Here is a 25,795-nt window from a genome sequence, read left to right on the forward strand (position 1 = left end):
AAACCTATTATCTGTGGAGATGAAATGCGTTAAAGTAAGAACAAGAAGTAAAACTTTAAATCACCAAGCCATTTTGTCACTCTAACGCGGCACTTCTTTTCCAATTTTTTCAAAACTTTATTAGCACTCGACGACAATCAAACCATTACGCACGTGAATAGTAACATACGCTTGTTTACCGAGGCACTTACACTCCACAAAAAGTCGAGTACCAACATTAGTAACTTACTCTAAATGGCCAGCACTCTGAATTGGAGATTGAAACGTTATGGACGACTTATTCCAGTCTCGGGTAAAACCGGCAAGAGGGAATCCTGGAAAGTAAGTACAGATGAACCACCTCGATGCAAATTTAGACTACCGATATCTTGCTAGCGTTTGTCTCACTTTTACTCTTAAAAATTACTCCTTGTTGTGCTCAACTGTGATTAGGTGATGGTTTATACACATCTATTTATCTATATAGATATAGATATATGTATATCTATCTATCTATCTATCTATCTATCTATCTATCTATCTATCTATCTATCTATCTATCTATCTATCTATCTATCTATGTGTGTGTGTGTATATATATATATATATATATATATATATATATATGTGTGTGTGTGTGTGTATTCTGCCTCATCGCATAAGATTTTTTTCCTCCCCTCTTAGCTGTCACCAGGAACAATGACAATGGCTTTGTTTTTACTCAACCGCTTGGCAAGCTATCACAGGGTGACAGCAAGCCAAAACGCATCATAATAGCAGAACCTGAAAAAAAGAGCCCGTGGTAACTCGTCCAATTATTTGTGTGTGTCTGTGTGTATTTGACAAAGGGATCATGTAGGGCTCAATTAACTGTGATTGCAGTTAACCTCTGATTTGTATGGATATTGAAGCAATTCTTCCCCTGCGGAAGTAATGGTATACTGTACTTGTAACGAGTGTGAAAATAATGTCACTGCAGATAATATTAAGAGATTAAAAAATTAAACATTGCAAAGCAAACATACAGTACAGTTCCCAGATGCCTGAATGAAGGGTCTCTGTCATTGACTTTTAAATGCTGTGTATGGCACAGGACAATGACAACATGAGCTAAGATGTTGCGACGAAGCAAGCGGGACTCAGTGTCTTAGCAGCTTCCTTGTTATGTGTTGTACTTTTGAACCCCCTATCAAATTTTTGGTGTGTTCTTGGACACTATGAGGTGACCTCCAGATCACCTGTTCAGACTTACTGTATGCATCCAGATTTCAAATGAATGGCACTTGTGAGAAGCCACCACTGGCTCATTTGGAGGAAGCATTTAATCAACAAGCCGCTGAATTACACTCATCAATGAATGTCCTGGTGCATGAAATTTCAATCATTGACTTAAGTGTGTCACTTTAGCATCTTCATGGAATCTACGCACGCTGGGAAGAGCGATGCTAAAATAAGGGTGTTCCTTGTCAAATCACACTCTGTGTGCATTCTACCAAAGACATAAGTGCTTCTCCTCTTCAGCACTCCAGAGGCTGTACTAAGTCCAGCATCCTGTGAAGAAGGAACATCATTTGCACGTTTTGAATTTTTTCAGCTGTTACTTCAGTCACTCATGGCATGATTCTGCTGATTCGTACCGACGTGCGAGGTAATGGGGTTGTTCGCCCACAAACTGCCCAACAGCCGTAATGTGTCCTTATTGCATTATGCTGATGGTCAAACATGATTTCAAATTAATTGGCAAGAAAGGATCGGTGCCAGCAGACTTTTTCTTCATAATGATTAAGAATTAATATCGCAATTTTTCTCTATGTACTCTTTAAGACGACATCTTTTTTTTTTCTTTTTGACCTCTCCAGATATTTGAAGCAAAAAAGAATGAGCCTGAAATTATCGCCACCATCGTGGACTCTGGATACCTGATGGTCTTGCAGGGACAGGAATGCTTGGTAAGAGATTCATTCTGATGGTTCTCCGATTAATCCGGCCAATTTAATCGGCCAATATTAGCTCTTTTAAAATCTGCAAAAAATAGACATTTCCCCAACAACAAAAAAACGCAAAGTATGACAAAACAGTCAAATATTCTGTCTATAATTCTTACCTTTATTGTGGGATGAAAAATCAGCCAATTAATCGGTTATCAAAATTTTATTCTGCCAAATATCATCATCAGCATGGCCTTCTAAAAATTCAAATTCTTCTGATGTTGCTGTTGCTTTACACGCTTGTGCAGGAATTAAAAATTGTCTTTCCAATCTTTCCCTTAGTCACAGACATGCATTACCATCACAAACATACACACGCATGCTTCATTGTTTCTTTATATATTTTAATGACTCAGCAGTACATAACTCAACAATTGCATTTATTGACACAAAATAACCCGACACCACTTCCGGGCTCATCTGAAAATATATGTACAGTAAATATTGCATTAAAACTCATGAGAGGTGAGGTGCGTGATGCATTAAAACCTGGGGGCCAGACAGGGCAGAGGAGCAGTGCGTCTGCACCTAGGAAACGACAGAAACTTGCTGATCCCAGTTCAGCGGTTCACTTTCTTTGCCCTGACCCCCCCCCCCCACCCTGCCCTCCCCACCCCCAGGTAACCCTGAATATGTCCGTGCCAGGAATTGTCAGGTGTGAGTGTGTGCTCAGTGTGTGATTTAGAAGGTGCAAATCCTGCAGGGTGGGCTGTACAAAGAAGTAGCAGTCATTACATTACATTTAGTTTAACAGCGTTATTAAATGGAATATTCACACAGGCAGAGGAATCGCAGATCTAGGTTGAGCATGCTGATTGAAAAGTGACCATTTTTCTACATAATTATGTAGTTCAATATTTTATCTCTGCCATATTTTTTTTTCCGATTCCAGTGTCTACTTAACCACGACTTAATTTTGCTTATTTTTCCATTTTCACAGAATTGTTTTGTGAAAATGTTGTGAGCTAGAGTAAAAAAGTACTGGCTGTAAATATTTATTTGGGACGTAAATCTCAGAGCCTGCACAATCTTGCAGATAGATTGTCTCCACTGCTGTCGTGTGTTGACCTTGTGCAAACCAACATGCATTTTCAGACTACTTGCTTACACCAGGCCATCGATAACACGTTTCAGAAATGCTAACAAGGTGATAATCCCATCTTTGTTGGTTTAATTGTTTTAAGATTGGCGCATGTCAGGAGGGACAAAAGAGTCTTAAAGCCCTCCTGTGCCTTGAGGGAGGACTCCCAGAGCCAGTTAGCGGTGATGAGGCGAAAACAAAAAAGGAAAAAAAAACGAGGTGGTGAAAGTTTCCAACTGCTCGTCACCTCTTTGGACATTAATCTCGAGATCCCCAATACGTGATCCTTGCCATACCGAAATCTGGCGCAACGCAGCAATAAATTCTGATGTTCCACATGCACACATTCGACTCCGGAACGTGCTCATCCATGAAACTGCTTGCCGCATACCGCCACTCTCTGCTCTGTAATTCACAAAATAAATTACGGCCTGGCTGCATCTGCAAATGTCATGCTTGCGATTCTGGCAATTTATAGTTTGTCACACTTGTTATTATACTGTAGATGGCCTGCATTATTATAGATTGCAACATTTAATAACATTGCCATTAATTAGTAATGTGGGTTTCCAAATGATAAGCCTGGTTGGGAGATGTGTGAATTTATCACCTGTAACTAAATTTCAGCAGGATTGAGCAGTAATCTCAGTGTTGTTGCTGGCCATCCGTCTGTGGTGGCTGTTTTCTGAAAGCAATAAATTTGGCAGGAATTTTTGTTTACAAAAGTGTAAAGGTAGTAGCACAATATAATGGAACTTCGAAACACAATTGCTGGACAAATCTATTAAGTGGAGTTTTCCTGTTCTACCCGTTCTCGTGTGGGTTTTCTCCAAGTAACCTGGCATCCTCCTAAAACTGGCCATCAGCTTGATTGCGAGTGTGAATGGTCGTTTGTCTATGTGTGTCTTGCCACGAGTGAATGAAAATGGATGGATAATTTTTAAATTTAGATTATTTTTACACCTGTATGACAATGAATAATATACATATTCCGATCTGCATCTAAACATTGCCTTTTCGGTTAATAATTGTATTCTTCTATGATGGCGACCGTTTTATCCTGGACCCCAGAGAATTTCCATTTGTAATGGTTTTTTTTTCTCAAAATTTGAACAACTCTGTTGATCAGCATTCTGAATGTTATTTTCAGAACTCGGGGATTAAACTGGATGTTTCTGGCGATTGTATATAGTAACTAATAAATATCTCACTGCCTTGTGGACAACAAACACAATAATAGTCGGTGTGCTGAGTCACGGATATCTTGCGTTCACCAGTCAGGATGATATTCGGGTCAGACTGCGACTAGCTTTTTGCCCAGGATGATAGAGCACCGTATTATAGATTGGTGCTGTAAGCGCTCAGGAAAGTTTCAAATATCCTGAGCTTAGGAGAGCCCACAGGCCACAAGATAAGGCTCGGCGGGAAAAGATGCTGTGAACTTTAATTTTCTGTGTTTGAAAGAATAGTGTGATGTCAGTTACGGCCTTCAGAGCACCGGCAGAATAAAATCAGCACAGCGTTTAAGGTGGCTCGACTCGGGATCTCTACAAAAGTGACAAAAGTTTACTTTTCACGATGGGTGGGCTAAGAATTTGTGGGACGAATTGGTGATTAAAAGTGTTTTGAAGCATCCACCCATCTATAGCGCTCGTCCTTCTCGGGGTAACCGGTGAACTGGATATTATCCCAGCTGACACTGAGCAGGACGCCTGGTGCACCTTGAACTGGTCGTCCGATATTCACACTCGCACCAATGGACAATGCTGTATAGCGTCTTCATACTTCTACAATGTCTGTTTTCTCTCATAATAAATGTATTTTGAATCCTACCTGTCAAAATAAACTTCACTTAGGAGCCATGTCTTCAAAAGTAACTGAGAAAATAGAGACCCCTGCTGACAAACTTTAGTAACAGTAATCATTTGCCTGGGGAACATCAAATGAAATGGTGAAACAACAATTGCCATTTATTTTCTTCGGAATGAATATGATACGTTTCCAAAAAATCAACATTTAAAAATGCTGAGTTTTTGGAGTGTGCACACACATTAATCAATATCAAAATATATAAGGAGATACGAGTACCAGATTTACCAGAAAGCCAATTTCCATTTGTACTCCAATGTACTATATATTTCCCACTTTTACTATTGCAGGAGACAATTCCTCTGATTAATGCCAGCGATGTTTTCAAAGTCCACCAGAAATCAGACAACCTGCTGCTTCGCAATACTGTGAAGGTGAGCCGTTTGACTGGAGCTTGTTATTAAATGCCCGTCAAGTTATTGCCCGTGACGTTTGTTCTTCGCCTTACGTTCTCTAAGAACACCTCACAACAGCCTTTTGGTTCTAATGAGATGCTGATTAAAAAGAGAATATTCACGTCTCCACTTGGAGTGACAGCGGCGAGATTGTGTGTCTTCAGGGATCGGGCCGCGTGATCAGGATGCAGTTTGACGGCAAGAACAAGGCACAGGCCATCAAAGAGTGCTCAAGTGCTGCAGAAAAACTCCGGGAGTATCTGCCTGTCAACACTCTCGATGATGCGCTGCCGCCACCAAATAATCAGCCACCCACTGATGTCCCTGCGCCGATGACACAGGTGACCCATTTTGCTATTTATTTAATTCAAAATAAAATAAAAAATTTTGCTATAACACTGGCCAACAGCAAATCTTAATCAAAGATGGCTTGATGTGTCTCGAAACCTATTTTTCAGACTGTTTAAAAATCTATATATCATTTCCAGCACATCAGGTTTTTGAGATATTTACATTATTTTCAAGTTTGACCTGGACAGATTTTACCATGCATTGTAATTTATAGCTTGGATATTTCAGAAATACATCCGTATGTTGGTGAAATAACACTTACTAACTCATAAATGTTAAGTATATATTCCTATATCACATATTATATTATTGTTATATTACAATATTATTAAAATAATATAAAACTTAGATGTGCTGGAGGAAAAAAAACCTGGTCACAAAATATCCAAATCAGAGAGTTAGTTCTTGTCATCCAAGTGTTCATCATTTCCAACTAACATGATATTGAGACACTTGTTCTCCCCAATTTCTGATCAATGATCAAATGTAATTTTGTGTTAAGATGTTTATTTAGTGCAATCTGGGAACAGCGCTCAGTTGGACGAAGAGTGTATTGCGTTTGCATTTGATGCATTTAAATTAGAATTCTGATCTGTTATGCATTTCTAATTATTTTTTTTAACATTGATTTTTTTTTTTTTTTACAAGTAAAATACTGACGGTAAACTGGATGTCTCCCTTTAGTTATTGCTGTGGAGACCGTATCTGACAGCTGATTTATCAGGGTTGTCTCAACTAGGTCAGTTTCATGCACTCGGACACTAGATGGCGTTATTTACAATACTGTCATCTTTAGAGGTCACATTGTTGCCGGTAGCTTGAGGGACTGATTTACTTATGCAGTATAGTCAGTCTTGACTATCTAGTCGATCGACCACCTTATATTTATTGACCCACAAACGACTATTGAATATTTTTTTTTTAACTTACAAGGTCACTAACGTTGACCTTGACAGATGAATGATAATACACAACTCAGTGAAAAAAATAAGATGCTAAATCACAGTGACACCGTAAGACTTTTGCAAGATTTTTGGTTCTATTTGGGAACATCTTGAATGTAATTGTTTGAATATTTTATCCGTATTTTGACTCAACACTGGGCAGTGAGCTAATTCCATGTCAGGGGATGAGACACAAAGGTGTGCATCGTGCCAACGGGGTGGAATGTGACCTTTTAGTGAACAGACACACCGAAGGAGTTCCCAGCGCAGATGAAAGAGCTTTGAAGAGGGGAAGCGAGAGTGGGATATTTTCAATTAGTAATGAAGCCAATTGATTGGATTCTCTAGTCTGCAGCATCGTGCTGCGTCTGTTCACATCTTTCTCATTTCGTTTTGTGTTTGAAGCCGTGTCCACAGCAGGGTGAGGCCGCTGGAGGCGAACCAGAGGTTGCCCATGGATCACTGTCCATCAAGCGTCTTGCCCAGGTATTTGATACAAGTCGTCTTCAGCTAACTACTAGCCAACTATTACACAGGGGAGACCATTTTTTTATCCCCCTCACCCCACCCCAGCACCCTTTTAACTTATAGAAAAAGCAAGCGTCAGTTACATTCAAAATGGCAGTACATTCTTTATTTGTTCTTACCGAATGGGAATTGCTTTGAAAAAGGCTATTTTCCACCAGCATTAAGTTGGATCCACTTCAACAGATGTGCCATCTCTCGTTTCTCGTTTTAAAATTGGAAATTGAAACAACAGGAAACGAACCTTCATCTGATTTTCTATTATGTGTTTATTTAACACACGTCGGGAAACAAAATACAACCGTTTACAGTATTTGTCTCCCTCGAGCTTGCTTTGCCAAGAACCCGGAAGATGGTCTTATTATGTTGCAACAAATTACGGATATATTTGTTTCTCAACTTGTGTGAAATAAACATATAACAGAAGACCAATTTCCAGTTTTTAAATGAGACATGGCTCGTTCCTGTTCGATGGAGACAGCAAACACTGCCTTCTAGCGCATGGAGGAGTGATGGCTTCCCCACATATGAATATCGGAGACCTGTGTGTGAATATCTTCAAACGGCGTTTAATAATACATTTGTGTGTCCTCTCATCCACAATTCACACACAGAATTGAATATTTAAAAATGCTAAACATGACACAAAATAAACAAACACATTGTGCATATATTTGTGGATCTCAAAAACGTGAATATGGCGTATAATATTTATGGACCTGAAAAACATGTGAAAAGTGTGAAAATCGCACATACATTCTTGGATCTCAAAAATGTCTGAATATCGTGCATGTATTTGTGGATCTTAAAAGCACATTTGAAAATCACAAATATGGTTGTGTGAATAATTTGGAAACAAATCTCTCCCCATAGAAGTCACCCAAATGAGCCCAAGTCAAAAGAAGATAGATACAGATGGGCTACACTAAATTATGATTTTTTTGTTGTTGTTGCCTACGCCATCTCATGTGGGCAGAGCATGGTGTGAAAGTTCGATGATGATATGGAGGATTTGCCTCAAAAATGAGCTTTCGAGGACTTATTGTACTGATGTATGCAATTGAATTTCAATAGAACCTCTTGGGAGAGATGCCTCTGGCATTACCTGGGCTGTACCGTCACGCATCTTCAGAACTTGGAGACCTGGACGCCTTCGTGCGCATATGTCTGTTGGATCCCAGCTTCCCCGCTTTGGTGGAGCAGGTGCAAGGCGAGCTGAGGAAAATACTCGAGGAGTGAATCATCATTGACAACTGCTAGGCAGAGAGGAGGTCAAGTCAACGCTGCGCTTTTGTGTTTGTTTGCTGTTTTTCCCACGCCGTTCCCTACGTAGGAGTTCACTCGCTTTGCGCTGCCAATGTCAACAGCGTCGTGGTTATATATTAGCACGTACGGCATTTCAGATTTTTGATTAGATTAACGCAGCTTGAACAAAACTCAATTCCGTTTTTTTTTTTGTTTTTTGTTATTTTATTCAGAAAAAAAATAGTGGTCTGATTCATATGTTTCATCGTGGCTATATACTCTATTCCTTCTGTTCTCACATCAGTTCAGGTCCGTTTCCCACCGCAACACACATCATCATACATTGTATTGAAAGGAGGAGTCATGCAGCTACAGCAGTTAATGTCGCTATGCCAGCATCCAAGGGATCCCACGATATTAAAGCTTGACTGTTTAAAACAAACTGCCCTCCATTTAATCTATTCAAGAATACATTTTGCATAGGATTATAGCCATGCTATATAGTCAAATAAAATTAGAAAATAAAAATAAATTCGAAAATGTTTAAAAAAAAATACCTTTTTTGTTTGTTTTTTACAGATTTCCTATCCTTTGAACACTCATACTGCAACATATACAAGACACTCTAAGTTACTCTCAAAATGAAATTAAAGTTATACACATACCATTGATATTTAGTTTGATAAACACACATTATTCATTTTCTGTATTCACTCTCCATTAAATTTTAAATACTGCCAGTCACTGAAGCCCTTGCTTCACGATAAAAGCTCTGTTAAAAGTGAACTTGTTGTCACAAAATCAAACATTAAATGACCATAATATGCTGTACAAATGTTCAAGAAGAAAAATGTATATATATATATATACATATATATATATATATATATATATATATATATATATATATATATATATATATAAGGATGACTCTATAAAAAACCTTTTGGGATGCAAAACAAAAGCCACATGAGGGACACAGAAGATGTCTATTCTGGGTATCCTATTGCGTAATTATTTTGCATGCATTTACATGATATGTCATACAAAAGGGCAGGATCGGCTCATCTGAGGGCCATGATTAAAATCAATTAAGGAGACCTCAACATCACATCGGGGGGAAAAATGCGTACACCTCTGCAGTGATTTGCAGTCACAGTTCGTCATCCTGACATCTCCACGCGACAAGGCATGCTTTAAGACTCCCCACATTGTTTGCTCCTTGTTGCCAGTGTTGTGCTGATATTGTTTCTTGTAAAAAGAGACCAGATATGCTTGTATTTTTTCCCCCTCTCTCTCTCTCAAGATAGGCTGCTGCCATGTAGCCAAAAAAACTGCAGTTTCATCATCTCATCTGTGAAGAGAAAATAAAGAGAAGGCATGACCACAGATAATCCTCGGCAGCGTGTTCTATATTTAGCACCCGGCATCACTCCCAACAGTCAGTGTCTTACATGAGTCGATTGCTTATTTTGTGGTTCTATGACGGACGTTTTTGTCTTTGTGGTTGTTCGTAGAATTGGTTTTCCTGGGAAAGAAGTAGGTATTGTTAGAAAACATGAAGGTTTGAAAAAAAAAGTCTAATCACATTATGAATGAGTGTACTTTCAGAAACAATGGCCAATGTTTTTTTTAAACTCAACTGCAGAGAGTGGAAGGATGTTTGGCATTTAAAAACAGTTTAAATCATGCTACTTAGCAGAGAACTTGTAGAAAAAATGTGGTCAGGCTCCATGCTGAGAGACTATTTTCGCACTTCAATGCAGCTGTTTGGGTTTGCCACAGAGTTCAAATGGGCATTCGTTAATTGTATAATGTTTACGTGTCAGCTATCAAGTCGATGAATGAAACTAATTTTTTTCTTCCTGATGTGGAAAGTGGCATTTAAAGCAAAATAACGTGTACACAAAGGACTGCTCGGCATAAATGCAGTGTACCGACAACAAATGAGACAGATTGGGCAGCCCCTAGCATACCACTTTGCAGTATGACTAGGTCAGATAATATTGAATCATGTAAGCTGCCGTCTGTTTAATATTCCGGAGAGAACTTGTTTCGAACACACACAAGTTCATCTGCGCGATTTTGTGTGCTGCTGCTGTTTTCGTTTGCAGCAGAGGGACAGCCAGCGGTGTCTAATTGAAAGTGGAGTTTAACTTAACGTAAGCAAATATCGACAGGGGCCATAAAATGCAAAATCAACGGGGGGTTTGGGCCATGCTAAAATGCTAATCCCTCACCAAAAACGCCCTTAAAGGTGTTTTCCTCCATTTAACCACCTCTAATTATTTCAAAGAAAATCAAAGAAAAAACTGGGTCCTTACTTTTCTACATCACAAAGTGAGGAGCCACCCCCATACTGCCCCTGCAGACTAATCACATGCTTTCACAGTTTCTCAGAGCAGCCGACACTTTCATTTTTGAACCGGAGTTGAGGAGAAGTGGCTCTTTTCACACACCGAGTCCCATTCCCTTGAAAGGGAGAGCTCCATCTGCCAAAGTGGAGCGTCTCTACTTTCCCGGCCCGACGTTTCGGGGATGGCGGATTTAGGCAACCGTCGATCGACTTCGGACGCCACAGAGTAAAGACAATGAGCTGTTGACATTGATGGGCGGCCAAATGATTGACCATAAGCTCGGAGTGGTGTGGGTCTGCTTGGGAGTACAGTAATGGAAAAGCCGCACAAGTCTGCCTGTTGATAAGTACTCGAGAATGCGTTTTAGTGAAGTCGGAGACTTACTTCCGGGTTAGAAAAATAGCCACTAAAATGAATTGTTTCATAAGAACTGGCAGGATGTGGCCCCTTTAAGACCGCATAGGGAACTTGTTTCGATGTGGTAAGACTCCACACTTTAATTCATCCAAGAAACTATTAAAGTACTTTTGATGTTGCAGTTTTGGCGATCAAGTGTGCTCAGTAGTTGTCCGTATATTGACCTCACTTGTCAATTACAGTTACCAGTGTTTCTTTTCTTCAGGATCACCTGAGCAGGCTAATTGGGTTCCGGCATCGAGGTGAGGAAAGGCCACTGTTTAAGAAAATACGACGTGTGTCAATGTGTTGACTTACATTGGTCCAACTGGCTCATCATCTGACGGTGAGAATGCGGAATGAAAAACAAACATAAAATACAAATGTGAGACAAAGGTCATTGAAGAAAGTCAACCACATCAACTTTGTGCAGGTAACTATTTCACTGAGGCATTTAAAAAAAAGAAAAAGAAGAAGAAGGAAAAAACGGACTTAGAAATGCTCCAGAGTTACTCAATATAGGCCACCGAATTATTCAAGCGTGACCGTTTGCTGAGAGAACAGATTGCTTTGGATGCTGGTGTGACATAGCCGTGCACTCTCAAGTCGGCAGCCTTCTATGCACAAACTGTTTCAAATTAAAAGGATACATTTGAAAATGAGGCTTCTTGGAAGGCTGTAAAGCTGCACAACTACATTAGCGTGGTAAAATGGCTGGCGGTGACATCATGTTTAAGTAGTGGAATGCGATAACTCTGCAATGGACCCTTTAAGCTTCCACAAATCTAATTTTAACCCTTGGGGTTGCTATTCATTTTCAGACTGAGCAGGCTTTCAGATAGCTCATTTGAAACCGCCTTTTAATTACAGCCAGCAATATCACAATGATTGTTTTGAAAAGACCTAAAAAAAAAACATTTCACAAATGAGCCATTGTGACCGATTTGGCACGATAACACGGATCTTTTTTGAGTTTCCAGCAGCATCACAGTGGTTTTATGATTTCCCTACAGCACAACGCAGTGAGACTGTCCACATTTACGGCTGATTTATAATTCATTCATAATAGCACACCGATTTTTTTTTTCATACGTTATTTCAATCAGCAGTGCGTTATTGTATTGAACCATTGAAAGGCTGTAATTTCAATATCTCATTGAGAAACATCCTAGAAAATAGAACTCGCTGACACGCTTCCACCAAGTGTACAATTTAAATCAATGAAACGGATGAGGCTTTTGGTTCCAGCGCCAAATAGTGAAAGCTGTGTTAGCTACACAAATGAAACAATTATTTAAAAAAAAAAACAACAACAAATGGTGTGGTACAATGCTGTGTACTAGACAACAAGAGTCTTGGTAATCCGGTGTTGTTTTTTTTCCCCCCATTCTGTTAATTCTATTGTAACACCAATGTAGACCATGTTTTTCTGTCAATCAATCATTGTTAACAACATATACGACTGTGGACCACACCCCAACAAAAGAATATAGAAATCTCCTCCCTATTTGCGCTTCCGTATATCAATAACTCTCGGGTTCAGCTTCACCTTGGGCAACGCTTTCCCCCGTCCCCACACTCCAACCACTCCGCCCTCTCAAAACATTTTCTTGATCACCAAAATCCTTCCAAAAGTTCTTCAATAAATAGCAATGGAATAGGAATGCTATATGTATAACCAAAAAATTGTACTTTTAAGGTAATCCATGTTTTCTTTTGTGTCGGTTAGTCACTTGTGGCAGTGTTATATCGGTCGAACTGCACTTCAATTAAATTGTCCAAAATCGCATTTGTAGACAAAAGTTAGATGCGGTCGGAGCGGGCATAAGTTTAGAACGACTCTCTGCCACCATATTATCAGGTGTGCGAGCGTGATTCAAATGAAACGCCCTTGCGACCCCAGAACACCCCAGCGTGGTGCAGTGCGGTCTGCCAAATTCCTTTCCAGGCGTGACGAGTCTTGCACCAGCATGAAAATCAATATGCGGCAGTTTTTACGCTTGTGCGCAGCTGCACTGTCTGCCAAAATAGTCCTAAGTTTCAACGATAGAAAGTTGAGTTATTGTAGGTCCACACATCAATTTCCTCCAATCTGAAAGGAGATTTTAAACCAAATCGCTTCATTTAGTATATTTATGTCAGAGCACGTTGCGTCAAAATCTTGAATATCGAACCGAACCTTACAACTTGGTGGAAACGAGGCATATCGTTCAATATGGTACCCCGGACGAGGCGTTTGGCATACAGATGCAAACGTGTCACCGGTTAAGTAAACAGCCACATGCAGCCAAAGTCGCAGATCGGCAGCGTTAGAGCAGCATTCCATGGCGTTAATATGAAGCGGAGTCGTACAGCAGTCATTGTTGTTAGTCATGAATCATGACACTGCGATCAATTGCAGCGGGACGTCTTTCTGCATATGCCAACGTTTTCTCACCTCCTATGCATACGCCACACAAGCTGTGTTTACTATACAGCCTCTGCAAGCACATGACAAGTCGCAGATTTTTCCTGTGTGACAGTCGTAACAAGACGATCGCTTTTGTTTACCATGCATGCGATTTCGCCAATGATACTTTTTGGCGGGGGTTGTTGTTTCGTTTTGCAAAAGAAATGATCACACAGTAAAAATCCCAAGCAACTAGATTTGAAACACGGGGTATAAATGCGAGCCTCTGCCTCAAAGCCCTTGATTGTGGAGCATAGGAGGTGTTCAAATGCAGCAAATTCCTAATGCTCGCAGACAGGGGACCAAAACCGGGATGCTAAAAGGAGATTTTAGAGAGTCTGTGCCTCGTGAGCTGAGAGTCCTGATTTGAATGGCATAAACATAGCAAATATAATCCATCTTAATCGCTTCATTTTTTCCGGTGGATGAAACCAACTGGAGGCCATGTGCACACTTTACTCGAGCTGTGCATGCACTGATGCGCACCAAAGTTTTATTTGACCAAAGTGTTTTATTATTGCTTTGCTGTTTCTCCCAAGGTGGTTGTTTACTGCAACATTGTTATTTTCAGAGAAGAAAATATTACTGGTACTTAAAAATAGATCATAGATCAATCACAATTATTTTCAAGACATTGATTCCGGTTGACTATTATGAGCTGTTATTGAAAAGACAAAGAAGCTCTAACATGTTTTATACTGGTGAAATTCTTTGCTTTAAAGATTTGGAAGAATGTCTACCCCCTGTTTTTCTATACATTACGTTTCCACCACAAAACTCTCCATAATGTGCATGAATTAAATTAAATAAATGTCCCGATTCCTTACAGAATACATATGTCGCATTATCCAGTCTAATACTGTAGAACCTCTCAGGCTGGACACAATTTGTGGTTAACCTCCATTTTTTTTCAGATGGGAAATAATGGGGGTGTTTTCTGTTCGAAGGTCAAACTAATTATTGTGCCTACAATTTTTAGTAACATTAACAAACACCACGCAAAAGGGTATAATTCTAAAGCTGTTGTGTTGATCAAATTTCCTGCTTTCACATTTTGTGCCACACGTGTAAAAGTTAACCACTGAAAAACAGTAATAGAAGAACAACATGCTGAGGGCTCTGTGGTGTAGCCACAGCATACATAACCTCCAATGTTCAATACTCTTCGGGTGACTTTCTTTTGAAAGCAATGGAATTGCAAAAAATAAATACATCAAGGCTCTTTGTGGAGCAGTTTTGCTAATCAGTGACTTCATTTGATATTAGAATGATTGGCCAAGTATTCGAGATTTTAGAGCGTTTTCCGATTCAGAGAGGCGCCCATTTACAAAGCTTGCCCTATCTGTGGCATTTAATGTGGCTTCACCATCTTTCCTCGTCATCGCTTCGTGAGAATAATAGTTGTGAGAAATGTAGCTTATTCGGCGGTGATTACTGACTCCGCAATGTGTTTAGCCGGACTAGCGGCTAAAGGTCATTGCTAGCGACCTGGTGTGGCGGAGCTAGCACTGAGCTTGCCTCAACCACCGACGACCCGTGGTAGACGACATGAGCGACACACGTGCATCCAGCCCAGCGAAGCTTTTGTGACATCTTGGTGGTTGATTTTCAGTTTTGCTCTTTAATCTGCAAAAAATGCTAATTTTGGCTCACAAACTGCGATGCGGATCCGCTTATTTTGAGCCTTGAAAATAAATCTCAAGAAAAAGCAAAACAGAAGCAGAGTAAATCTTTCGGCATATGTGTCAATTTTCCCCCTAAATTATTGTTGAATTACTTATTGTAGGTCTTTCAACTCTAGAGGTTCCACTGTAGTCGCCCCCCCCCCCCCGCCCACCAATCACTCGCATGCACAGTTGTGACCAATCCTTTTATGCTAAGTTTGCTCGCTACCCCACTTGAACTCAAACTGATATACCGGTAAATACCTTTGCAGTGGTGTGTTATCACTCTCCTTTTGTCAATTTACAGCTGATGAAATGTTAAGAGGAGCGCCTTCAAGTGTAGCTGAAATACAACTGTTTAATATTCCTTCCATGTTTGCCAGAGTAAATCTTCTTTGTTTGCTTTAAAGCAAACAAAAGCATGATGTACCCCGAGGCTTTGTTTGGGCTGTATTAGCGTGTTTGGTTAGCCTGCTGTGATCCATAATGACGGCAGGGCCTGTCGCAGTTGTGTTTTAGTAGAATGGGGCTGTGATGGTATGTTGAATTATTGAAGAGGATAAAGTCACATTGGTAAAGGTTAGGCATAACCTTTGTTGACTCGCGGCTGCCTTTGGGGTTTCGAGACATTTCAAGTGGTCACGTCCTACTCAGGATTTGAGCTCCACCGGAAGCGTACGGCTGTTTTTAAAGGCGCATTGTGGCTGAACTATATGCAGAAACGTTATTTGAATTTCAAGTAAGTTCTCTACATTTTTTTTCTCTTGGTATTTATTTATTTTTTTAGCTGAATAAGAAATAATGTTCAGTCTCAGCCCGTTAAGATGGCTTCCTGAAGCGTTTTGCTGCAGGGGTGTGTTAATACAAAGTTGTGTTTGCAGACGTTGTTTACCTGCCTGTTTGCAGCGCGTCCGCCCACGCTCAAAACCAGTTTGTGAGATGCGGCAACACAGAAGGCTTTAAAAATTATTGCAAGGGGAAGCATGCAAAGCCAGAGCACTCGCATAACCTAATATTACTGTATATTGTTTGAGGAATATTGAATCTCTGGCGGTAGATCAAACATTTAACAAACACTGAGACAGAGCCAAATTCACACTTGGAGTTTTTTGGGGCAATGGACAGTAGGCTTGTTATAAACAACTGAAAAAAAAAAGACATCTCTAGGACCATGCAGAATCTCTCACTTACCACCCATTTAGATTATGGTGCCGTTTCGAAAGGGGAAGGGAAAAATAGTCACCAATTCAGTTGCACATCTGAGTTGATATACTGTATATACATTATTAATATCATTGTTACGATGGCTGTCACTCAAAAAGGAACAACAGTTCTTCAAAAGGTTGGTTCACCTCTCATGCACCTCTCATTGCATGTGTCTCGCATGGGTATTACGTGAGGCAATACTTTCAGTTCCGGTTCGACACATTAGATCTTGATGAAAGTCACAACACATACTTCAGCAGGGTAAAAAATTGAGCATTTTCTCTCCAATCTAAGTCAGCAAAGGCCCAATTCTCTGAAGCATTTATAACACCATAACATTTGTCAAACTTGTTCATGCTATCATTCAAAGCTGAGAAAAAAAGCATGCATGCTCTCTAAAGCGCACGTCTATGTAAGCAACTTCAAATGCATCATGTTCAATGGTGACAGATAACAGATGGACTTATAGTACACAATTCCAGTCGGATGCTAAATCTAATGACTGCCACTTGTGTGTGTTTGTACATTGCGAAAAAAAAAACAATTGGACATGACAGTGTTTCATCATCCTATTATTATGCAAAATGCTCATGCGTTTTCCTAAAAAGTTTTTTTCGATAGCTGCGAATAAAGACCTTTCCTATTTTCCACTGGTCACATATGAAGAGTTCTCTTCCAAACGTGACCAACCTGAATTTGAACCTGTGTAATCAATGAATTGGCTCAGAACATGTTCACCAAAAGTTACATGAATGACATGGCAAGATGAGTCATTTTTCAATTGGGCTTTTATCTCATTTAGGAAAAGAGCTCTTCATGGACAGTGTGATGTGTCGTAGATCAATCGCCCACATCGAATAATTGCTCAGTGGTTATTTCAACATATCAGATCGCAAGTTATACCCCAGTCAGAAATGGTGTCTCTTACCATCGATAATGTCATCCGGCCTCTTGCGTTTCTCATACACGACGATGATGACGACGAGGATGATAATTTCCGCCAGAACACCGAGGAACGGCCAAAGTGGCGCAAGATGGCTTCGCACCCGTAGGATAGTGATTTCGGCAGTTGTCCCGATGGCATTGGATGCATTGCACTCGTACTTCCCGGGATCTGTGTCGATATCGAGGTTTATGATGTTCAGCTCCGTGTAGTTGTCCCGGCTTGTGATGAAGAAGCGTCCGGTGGAATTGTCGATGTCCTGAAAGGGTTCAAAGTGCTTCATTCATGTCAAAAATACATCACGTTCAAGTCTATCTGACAATGTGATGGTAAATATCTTACAGTGGAGGAGGTCCCTTCCATTTTACGCCACGTCCAGGTAGGATGCGGATACCCGACCGACTTGCAGTAAAGCATGGCGTTTTCCCCCTCGTTTTTATTTTCACTTCGTTTATGGCCGGTGATAACAGGTTTCGCTATGATAAGAGATCAAAAGAAATGGTTAGCTAAGCTCAGAGAAGATGGGACAGAAGAAGAAGAGCAAGTTATAATACAGAGTGTGATTCGGTGTCCTGGTAAACAACAACTTTAAAATAACATCGTAGACTTTCAAATGTGTACGTGACACATTGCAACTAACCAGAGCTGGTAAACAAACCTTTTGTGATAAAATTTGTCCTATGCTAAAATTGTTTCATTTTTCTTGTTTCTCAACCATGGTAATGTTAGAGTGTAGATGACAAACCAGCCAGAAATATCAAGTTAGCTCATTCCTGCGGTTCCACTCGCTGACAGTGTCGTTCCGAAATAAAGGGTGGCTAGTTTTTTTTAGGTTTCTTTTAGAGAGGTTAACCCTTCCATATTGTGTGACAGAAAAGTAAAAATCTTCCATTGGAAATCGACTCTATGTAAATTCAGGTCTTATTATGGTGATAGTTTGAATCCCATTGTATTTTACATGTTTTTTTTTTTTGTAAAACTCAATGCTGTCTGTCTCAGATTCTAGGCCTCAACTGTTGTTCTAACATTCCGTCCATTTTCTCTCTTAAGTGAGCTGAAGCCCAGCTGCCTTTGGAGGCGAGACAGGCTACACCTAGGAAACCAGTTAGTCACAGGCAGTTTAACAGTATTTTTTTTTCATAGCGAATTACCCCTTTTATTTTATCTGAAAGATGGAAAACCTTTGAAAGACCTTTTATCAAAGGATCTTTTCCCAGAAAGATGTTCTGATCACAAAAATCTACCGCAATGAGTAAGGTCACACTGCAATGTGGAGAAAGCAAAAAAAAATCATGCAGAGTCATACTGAGGTCATAAGAGAAGGAGATCGGTGAGGTATTAGCGCCTCCAGATGTTTCAATTAAAAAAACTCCAAAGTGATTTCCACAAGCGATGCAATGTGAAAGGAACAAAATAAATATGCTCAGATTAATGAACACTGCGATGGTGTCTATTCAAAACCGGGGATAGAACAAGCCACTGACACCGCCAAGTCACAATAGTCTGCCAATTGAACAGGTGAGACTCTTCATTTGACTCTTTTCGCTGTGAGAGGATAACCACTCTGCCGATAATCCCCCAAAATTGCAATAATTCCTTTCATGCAATTAAGCAGGATAAGACCCCGAGTGATATTTTTTTTTTCTCAGCTGCACATGGATAATAGAGCAAGAGGGGGGTCGGAGCTCTTTGGTGACATCACCCCCACTCTAATTATGGAGCCCACGTGCTGCCCTGAGTAGAGGAGTGGCCAAGCTCATTTGCGCCTTATCCCTGCCTTGTATTATGTCAATGAGTGACAACTGTCCAAAGTGGCGGCAAAGCAGCGGAAACCTCAATTTCACACTCCCGCGATTATTAAACTGTTTGTGCCAGGCGGAGATAAAGAGTGTGGACTTTGCAGGAGGGAGGGGGTCATAGCTGTCAGAGAGGAGGATATGCATTCGGCTTTCACTGGATGACCGAGAGACATTTAAATAAAATCCTCTATTGGTAGCTTTGAATCTGATCTGCTTGTGATAATGCGCAGGACTGTCCAAAAGTCTCAGACTACCATTAGCTTTGTTGTCAAAGTGACCTTGTTCACAACAGACGTTTTTGACAGACTAAATCAAATCAATCAAACAGATACAGTTAGTATCAAATGATTTCTGCTATTTCTGTTTCAGCTTTCATGGCATTTCCTTTATCTCCCCGACTACAGCACCCGCTCTCTGTCTTTCTTTGAACACCAAGAAGTAGTCTAATAAGTATTGAATCAGATGGACGAACAAAATGTAAGGTCATTTCCTACCTGCGTCTATGTTAGTAATATCATGTTAGCATTTTAGCATTTCCGCCAGTCTCATTAGCCTCTTGAAATAGTAATTGACTCCGAGAAATGAAAACTGTCAACCGGCTATGGCACTTTTTTGGGTACTTTTTTGCCTTTCTCTCTATATGTTAGCATACCAAATATTAGCACAATTGTACCCATCTCGGTCGTGATATCAGCAGCTTGTACCAAACTGACATTAAATGTTGGTTCATATTCTTCCAGGAACCAGGATATAGCCTACAAACTAACAATCCAGAAGGACGAACAAACAAAAACTACAGTTAATGATGCCATCTGGGTACATGCTAGTATGACAATTGTTAGCATTTCATCCATTCTCATTAACCTCTTAAAATGTTACCAAACAAACACATAATGCATACACGACAGTTGTTTGTTAACAATCCATTTGGTAGAGGTCTGTGTTAGAATAACATTCCTGTATTTTGATGGTATAACATTGCCAAAACCACAGTTATGACTTTAGCATAGTACTATTACTGATACTGCGACGAGTAAATGTTATCATTTAGCGGGTTAGGGCTTTTTTTAGGTACCAAATGAGTAGTGGCAGTGAGCTTAGTATCGCAGACAATAAACTCCCGTGCTGCAACAGAGATGGCTGCGACAGGATTCACAGCCTTAATCCTACAACATCACAGAAGCCTCCATCTGCTGCCTCTAGAGCTGAGTCCTGCAAGGATGAGTGTGCCAAGGACACTGTAGGCGAGGGATCTCAGCAATCGGCTGCCAAGAAGCACAGTGCAAAGCTGGCTAGCATAACAGCGGGCTCTCTACCTAGGTCACAAATGATTGCAAACACTTCAAGAAAATTCAAAAGAGCATTTGGGGATCGTGATGTAAAGGTTATCAATCTGGCAGGAGCTTCTTCTGGCACTGATGAACATAAAGGACAAACTCAGGCACCCTGTGTCCAGTGAAAGGGACTGGCTTTCCCTCCCGGGGGACACATAGAAAGCCTCAACAGTCACAGGCCTGCAGCCACGGCGACGGCCAGGACACTTCACTTTGAACCGACACGAGTCCCGTCAGCTCTTGAGCCAGTAAAAAGCAGAACACACACACACGCGCATACTCGTCACCCATGTTACACAATCAGGCAGCGCTCTAAGACAACCACAGAATAAGAGACAGGGCATGCTCAGTATGCAGCCTAGCCATGCCACAGCAAATTGGCTTATGTAGTGCACGCAGGCAAGCTTCTCTTGAACAGGGTCTTCACTTGCCCTTTCTCAGGGAGGATTCCTTATTCAAAGCGACGGCTTGGCCGTCAGTTTGTGTGGTACAGCAGATGAGTTCGCCTGGTCGCTCGGCTTTTCGAGCACTGTTTACATAACCTGCTAATCGGTCCTTTGATAACCCAGTTTCCAATCACAAAATCGCATGAGCACTTCTATTTTGACAAGCGACCCTAGAAATGCCCTGCAGGAGAGCTCCGTGTTTGCATGTCTGCTGAACATTTGCGTTCTCCTGTCCATTTTGTGAAGACCGTCATCTGAGCGAAAGCCAAGAGTGACAACAGCCTCGGGAGAGCTTCCTGTCATAACCGTTGCACAGGATGGGTTCGAACATCTTTGTCAACAAGGAGTCACTTCACCCAGCCTCAGGTTGTTAACTTTTCTAGGACATCTCTATCTTGCTATGGCTCAGCAGAAAATCAATGATGTCCTCTCCCTCCGTTCATCCGTTTCCTATACAACGTGACCTCATTAGCGTCACAGTTCAGTATGTCCCAAAGAGTAGGAAGGGTGGGATAGAATATTGATAGAATCTACAGCTACAATTATGTATACTACGTTAGCGTAGGTTTGTGATGGACTAAAGGTTTGGACATACGTACACATTTGTATTATGTCAAAGTTGTCATAAACTGAGAACCTCTGGTAATATCATCATTCAATGTCAACGTACGTGCACTCGTGAACTTTCCAACCGTTGCATCGTGAACATACTATCTAGATGATAAATTAAGGGCATATTCTGCTACTTATATACAGGTGATTGATTGCCGTATTCTTGGTAGTATTTCTGAATGAAATCATCTTGTGCATGAAAACGTGCTCTGAATCTTCTTTAGCTGCCTAGATGTGATGTTTTGACGGTTGATGGTTCTTCAAATACGCTCTCCACAATCACTGTCGCATGATATTTTACAGTAGTTATTCTTGGTGAGATATCTTGATAAATACCATCGTGACATACTCTGCGATTCCCATTCTGGTGTGATTTGACCATAGGTTCCTCCCTGGCATTGCGCAATACACTACGAAGCCAGAATACCACTGGATTGTCTTTGTTCTCAATTCCGTGTTGGTGCCATTGATGGAGAACAATAAGACAATCTAACAGACAAAGGGGCTTGGCATCATAAACAGTTAGGCATTGCAATAATCTTACCTTTGACTTCAATTGTTGCATTTGCATTTGGAGCCATTTCAAATGTGTAGACACACATGTATTCCCCAGAATCATCTGCCCGTGGTTTACCAATTCTAAAACAAGACAGAAACAATGAATGCCACGTTTTAAACCTACCAGTCACTCAAAGCAATGAAGTAAAGCACTACTAATTAGCTGGGACTACAGCAGCGAAGCCCTCGGAGGACCGGAGAGCCCGTGGCAAACAATGTGTTGGCACGATGCTGGGATATTACAGAGCGGCAGCTCAGGATTCAGCAGGCAGGGGAACCACGGGCATATTAGCCGCAATATTCCGAGTATCACTGATGTAATGTGACAAGGAAGTGACCAATTGGTCCTATCTTGTGGCTACATAGAGTCTGTGGTTTGTCTACAGGGGCGACAATGTGGCTTTGTGCTCCATCGGTGATCCTTTGTGACAGTGCAAAGTTAAAACAAGATGATACAGAAGGCCATGGTTTATCACTTTGAGTACAGTGGTGCCTCTACTTAAGAAATTAATTGGTTCTCAAAAAAATGTTGTAAGGAGAGATGCGTTTTTTGCCCTCTTTAGTTCATGTTCTCTCCTAGAAGAGGTTTTGGACTGGCGTTTTGTAAAGAATTGATCCCAGAACGTTTGTTTTAGTCTGCTTTTAACAATCCTTTGAAAATGTCAAAGGCAAACATCAGCCTAGTGAGCGATCGCTGAACTGGTGAACACTTTTTCTAGGTGATTCCCATTTACGTAAAACTATCTGAACGCCTCATGGCCAGAGAGGCGAATGACGAGGACGCTGCACAGACACATGTCTATCGATTTATCTTGCTACAATTCTACACACACAGACGCATACGGTAGAGGTCCCTCTTAGCCAATGGGATGCCAGGTAATGGCCAATGACAGAGCAGCTTTCAGTATGTTGCGTTCAAGAAAATCTGAGCTGCAAATAGAAGACCATGCTGTATTTTTACCTTTTGCATCTTGATTTTTTTTGGTAAAAAGACGCAATATTTTCCTGTTGAGGCATTTCGTAACTTGAAAATTTAATTTGAAGAGAAGTAGAGGAACCACTGTATAGATTAAGTTCAAAATCCGACTTAATGTTTTGCTTTTTCCAAGGATGCCAATCAACACAATTTTCAGAGGGAAAGATTCAGAGAGGCAATTAAAAAATCAGAAGGTCAACTGCCAGCAAGCCAATCAGTTTGCTGCCTTTTTCTTGACACGTTATGATGAACTTTGGGCCTTTAATTCACTTTCCATCAGAATTTTCTGCAACGCAGAGTCCTCAAAACCACACCTGTACGCTGTGGTCCGATGCTCAGTCCGCGTGTTGGCGATCTCCCTTCCGTTCTTCACCCAGAAGCTCTCCGTGTGTGCGGTGTGGGCGGTGGTGAGGTTGCAATGTAGAGTAACTGGGACGCCAGGGGAGTCCGCCGGCAGGATGATCTGATCAGAGGCATTGATCTTTGGTTCTGCAAGACAGAAACGGTCCGGCCTGATCACAGGAGCGAGGCTCAGTGTACTGCTTGTAATATTCAGTAGGACCATTTGCAGCTTTCTGCTATTCAAATGAGATATTTGTGAACTGCTGGCTGTGGTGTATCGAACAATTTTTTGAAACAGCAGCTAGACCTCATAACCAAATTAATTTAAAACATAAAAAAATACAAATATGTTTAATTACTTTCTTTGAGACATTATATAGAGTCCTGTGAAAAAGTGTTAGATACAATAAATACTATTCAAGATGCAAATTAATCCAGTCCCTGCTGGTTGCAGCCAAGTAGTGCACTTCATTTGCCTCAGATGACTACATGAGGAATACACGCTCCACAACTGACAGAGAGACACGAGAATGCATCATTTCATTTGATTCTTTCATATTTTGTGTTTTTCATACAATTATTTACTGTAATTAGGACATAATCAGCGGAGGTCAGTGATCCACTACAGTGTACTGGTGTCAAACTGAAAGCCCGGGGTCTATAGGTGGCCTGTCACATCATTTTATCTGTCCCGCAAAGGCAAAATAATGTGTTTCTTGATCAAAGTTGAGATATTTCAAGCATGTTTGGGGGTTCGCGTCACCCTTCTAAAATAAAATAAATACATTTCTGACTGGGTTCTGATTTCCAAACTAGTGATCTATCAATTTGCTGTGTGTATGGAATAAAATGAGGCCATTCTGCAATTGCCTGGGTTCACAGTCATAATGGACCCCTGAGGGAAACCATAACTCTGATGCGGCACATGAAAAAAATTAGTCGAACATCTTTGTTACAGCATCTTCAGATTTTTTTGAATCAATTCGGCCCATGTGCCTGCTGTACTAATGGAACTCTGTCACAAACCGTGTACCACCTTAAATTGATTTATGATGTTCAATCTTGTAGATTGTACACGCTGCTGTAAACCTGTTTTGGTATATTTTCTGTGGAAAATTAGCTCTAAACTAGACGTAACATCATACACATCACTGACATTCTACATTACTGCTTTGCTGCATGATTTTGCCCTCCAAGTAACAGCGATCCCTGGTCACTCCGCAATTTATTTCTCAAGGACATTCGGGGTAGAGTGTGTCTGTCCTCTGCGCCGCCTTGAGTGGGAGGCTTGCTTCCAGGGCAGACCCACCACGACGGCCATGAAACCCCTGAAGGGGGGAGGAGTAGAGCGCCGTAGCATCGTGACGCAACTGATTCCTGCAAAGCCACGAGCCGGTCGGCAAAAGATGACTAGCAAATGACTTCTATTAGCATTCACAGCACCATCTTCCCGCACTGCTGTATGCGCACTCGCTACAGGGAAATCACTCCCGCTCCTCCCTCGCTTGCCCCCCAGCCAAGCATGTTCTATTAATAGCACGCTCAAGACATGCATACAGACACAACATGAGGTACATAAATTAACATTTAGCCAACTCGGCAAGAGTGGTCCACAGGCAATTCACACACAGGGTTGTTATAAGGATGCCCTGTCAATAGCCAACGCTGAAGACTTTATATGTACGATGCGCGAAGCTCAAGATAAAATGTGCCCTATAAATAGGCAGGGGAAACACATTCTCTCCTCTCCCCCTACATCACACTATTTTATGTATAAAACAAAATCAAAAGAATCAAGTCGTGCCTGTCCTCAAAAGGGTAGCTGGTGAGCTGGAGCATATCCCAGCTGTGTGGGCATGAGGCAGGCTATACTCATAAACTCTGGACTGGGAGCCAGCCAACTGCCTTGCACATATCGACAAACAACAACTCACGTTGGCATTCACACCTACGGGCATTTTAGCATCACCAGAATACCTCACGTATGTTTTGGAGATGTGGGAGGAAACCAAAGTACCCAGCGAAAAAAAAAATGATTCAATTGCGGTGACAAGATGCAGACTTCTCATGGAGATTGGACGCCTGATCTCCTCGCTGTAAGGTAGGTGTGATGCAAAACAAAACCCATTTAAATGAAAAGGGCTTACAGCATAATGACACTCCTGCCCTCGAAATGACCGACATATAGAGAACAGTGTACCAAATGTTTGCACTGCTTGTTCCGAACAGGGATTTTTACTCTTCTGTTGCAAAAGAAAATGAGGTCCATTAGAAGCTTATTAAGTTACACCAATGGTCCCTCATAAATGCAACTACTGTGATTTGAAGCACAGAGT

The 25,795-nt window shown here is 41.0% G+C and overlaps 2 protein-coding genes across 5 annotated transcripts in view; one reads left to right on the plus strand and one right to left on the minus strand.

The window, feature by feature from the left end:
• Window positions 1-201: 201 nt before the first annotated feature.
• rec114 (REC114 meiotic recombination protein) lies at window positions 202-8,602 on the plus strand. Its single transcript, XM_052064245.1, has 6 exons — window positions 202-321; window positions 1,839-1,928; window positions 5,208-5,291; window positions 5,477-5,653; window positions 7,013-7,093; window positions 8,207-8,602. The coding sequence occupies exons 1-6, from the start codon at window positions 235-237 to the stop codon at window positions 8,369-8,371; spliced, it is 684 nt and encodes a 227-aa protein (XP_051920205.1). The 5' UTR covers window positions 202-234; the 3' UTR covers window positions 8,372-8,602.
• nptnb (neuroplastin b) overlaps window positions 8,579-25,795 on the minus strand; it is a 32,806-nt gene continuing 15,589 nt past the window's right edge. The window contains exons 3-10 of one of the 4 annotated variants that reach the window (XR_007962224.1): window positions 23,432-23,606; window positions 22,128-22,222; window positions 17,735-17,868; window positions 17,378-17,651; window positions 13,568-13,610; window positions 11,449-11,470; window positions 9,832-9,905; window positions 8,579-9,731 (exon numbers count right to left, since the gene is read on the minus strand). Coding sequence is in view for 2 of the 4 variants with exons in the window: in XM_052064243.1 (XP_051920203.1) it covers window positions 9,845-9,905; window positions 11,449-11,470; window positions 17,378-17,651; window positions 17,735-17,868; window positions 22,128-22,222; window positions 23,432-23,606 (761 nt within the window). In the remaining 2 variants the exon portion in view is untranslated. Of the gene's footprint in view, window positions 9,732-9,831; window positions 9,906-11,448; window positions 11,471-12,433; window positions 13,611-16,434; window positions 17,652-17,734; window positions 17,869-22,127; window positions 22,223-23,431; window positions 23,607-25,795 lie in introns of those variants that run through there. The other 3 variants (XR_007962223.1, XM_052064243.1, XM_052064244.1) reach the window with 3 other exon arrangements.

This window comes from Hippocampus zosterae, chromosome 4 (assembly GCF_025434085.1).
Source record: "Hippocampus zosterae strain Florida chromosome 4, ASM2543408v3, whole genome shotgun sequence".
Classification (NCBI taxonomy): domain Eukaryota; kingdom Metazoa; phylum Chordata; class Actinopteri; order Syngnathiformes; family Syngnathidae; genus Hippocampus; species Hippocampus zosterae.

Bases quoted from the DNA above. Each gene is read 5' to 3' on its own strand.
- rec114 (XM_052064245.1), top strand. From the start codon at position 235: ATGGCCAGCACTCTGAATTGGAGATTGAAACGTTATGGACGACTTATT. The intron at 322-1,838 runs GTAAGTACAGAT...TGACCTCTCCAG, and splicing joins GCAAGAGGGAATCCTGGAAA to ATATTTGAAGCAAAAAAGAA. The intron at 7,094-8,206 runs GTATTTGATACA...GAATTTCAATAG, and splicing joins CCATCAAGCGTCTTGCCCAG to AACCTCTTGGGAGAGATGCC.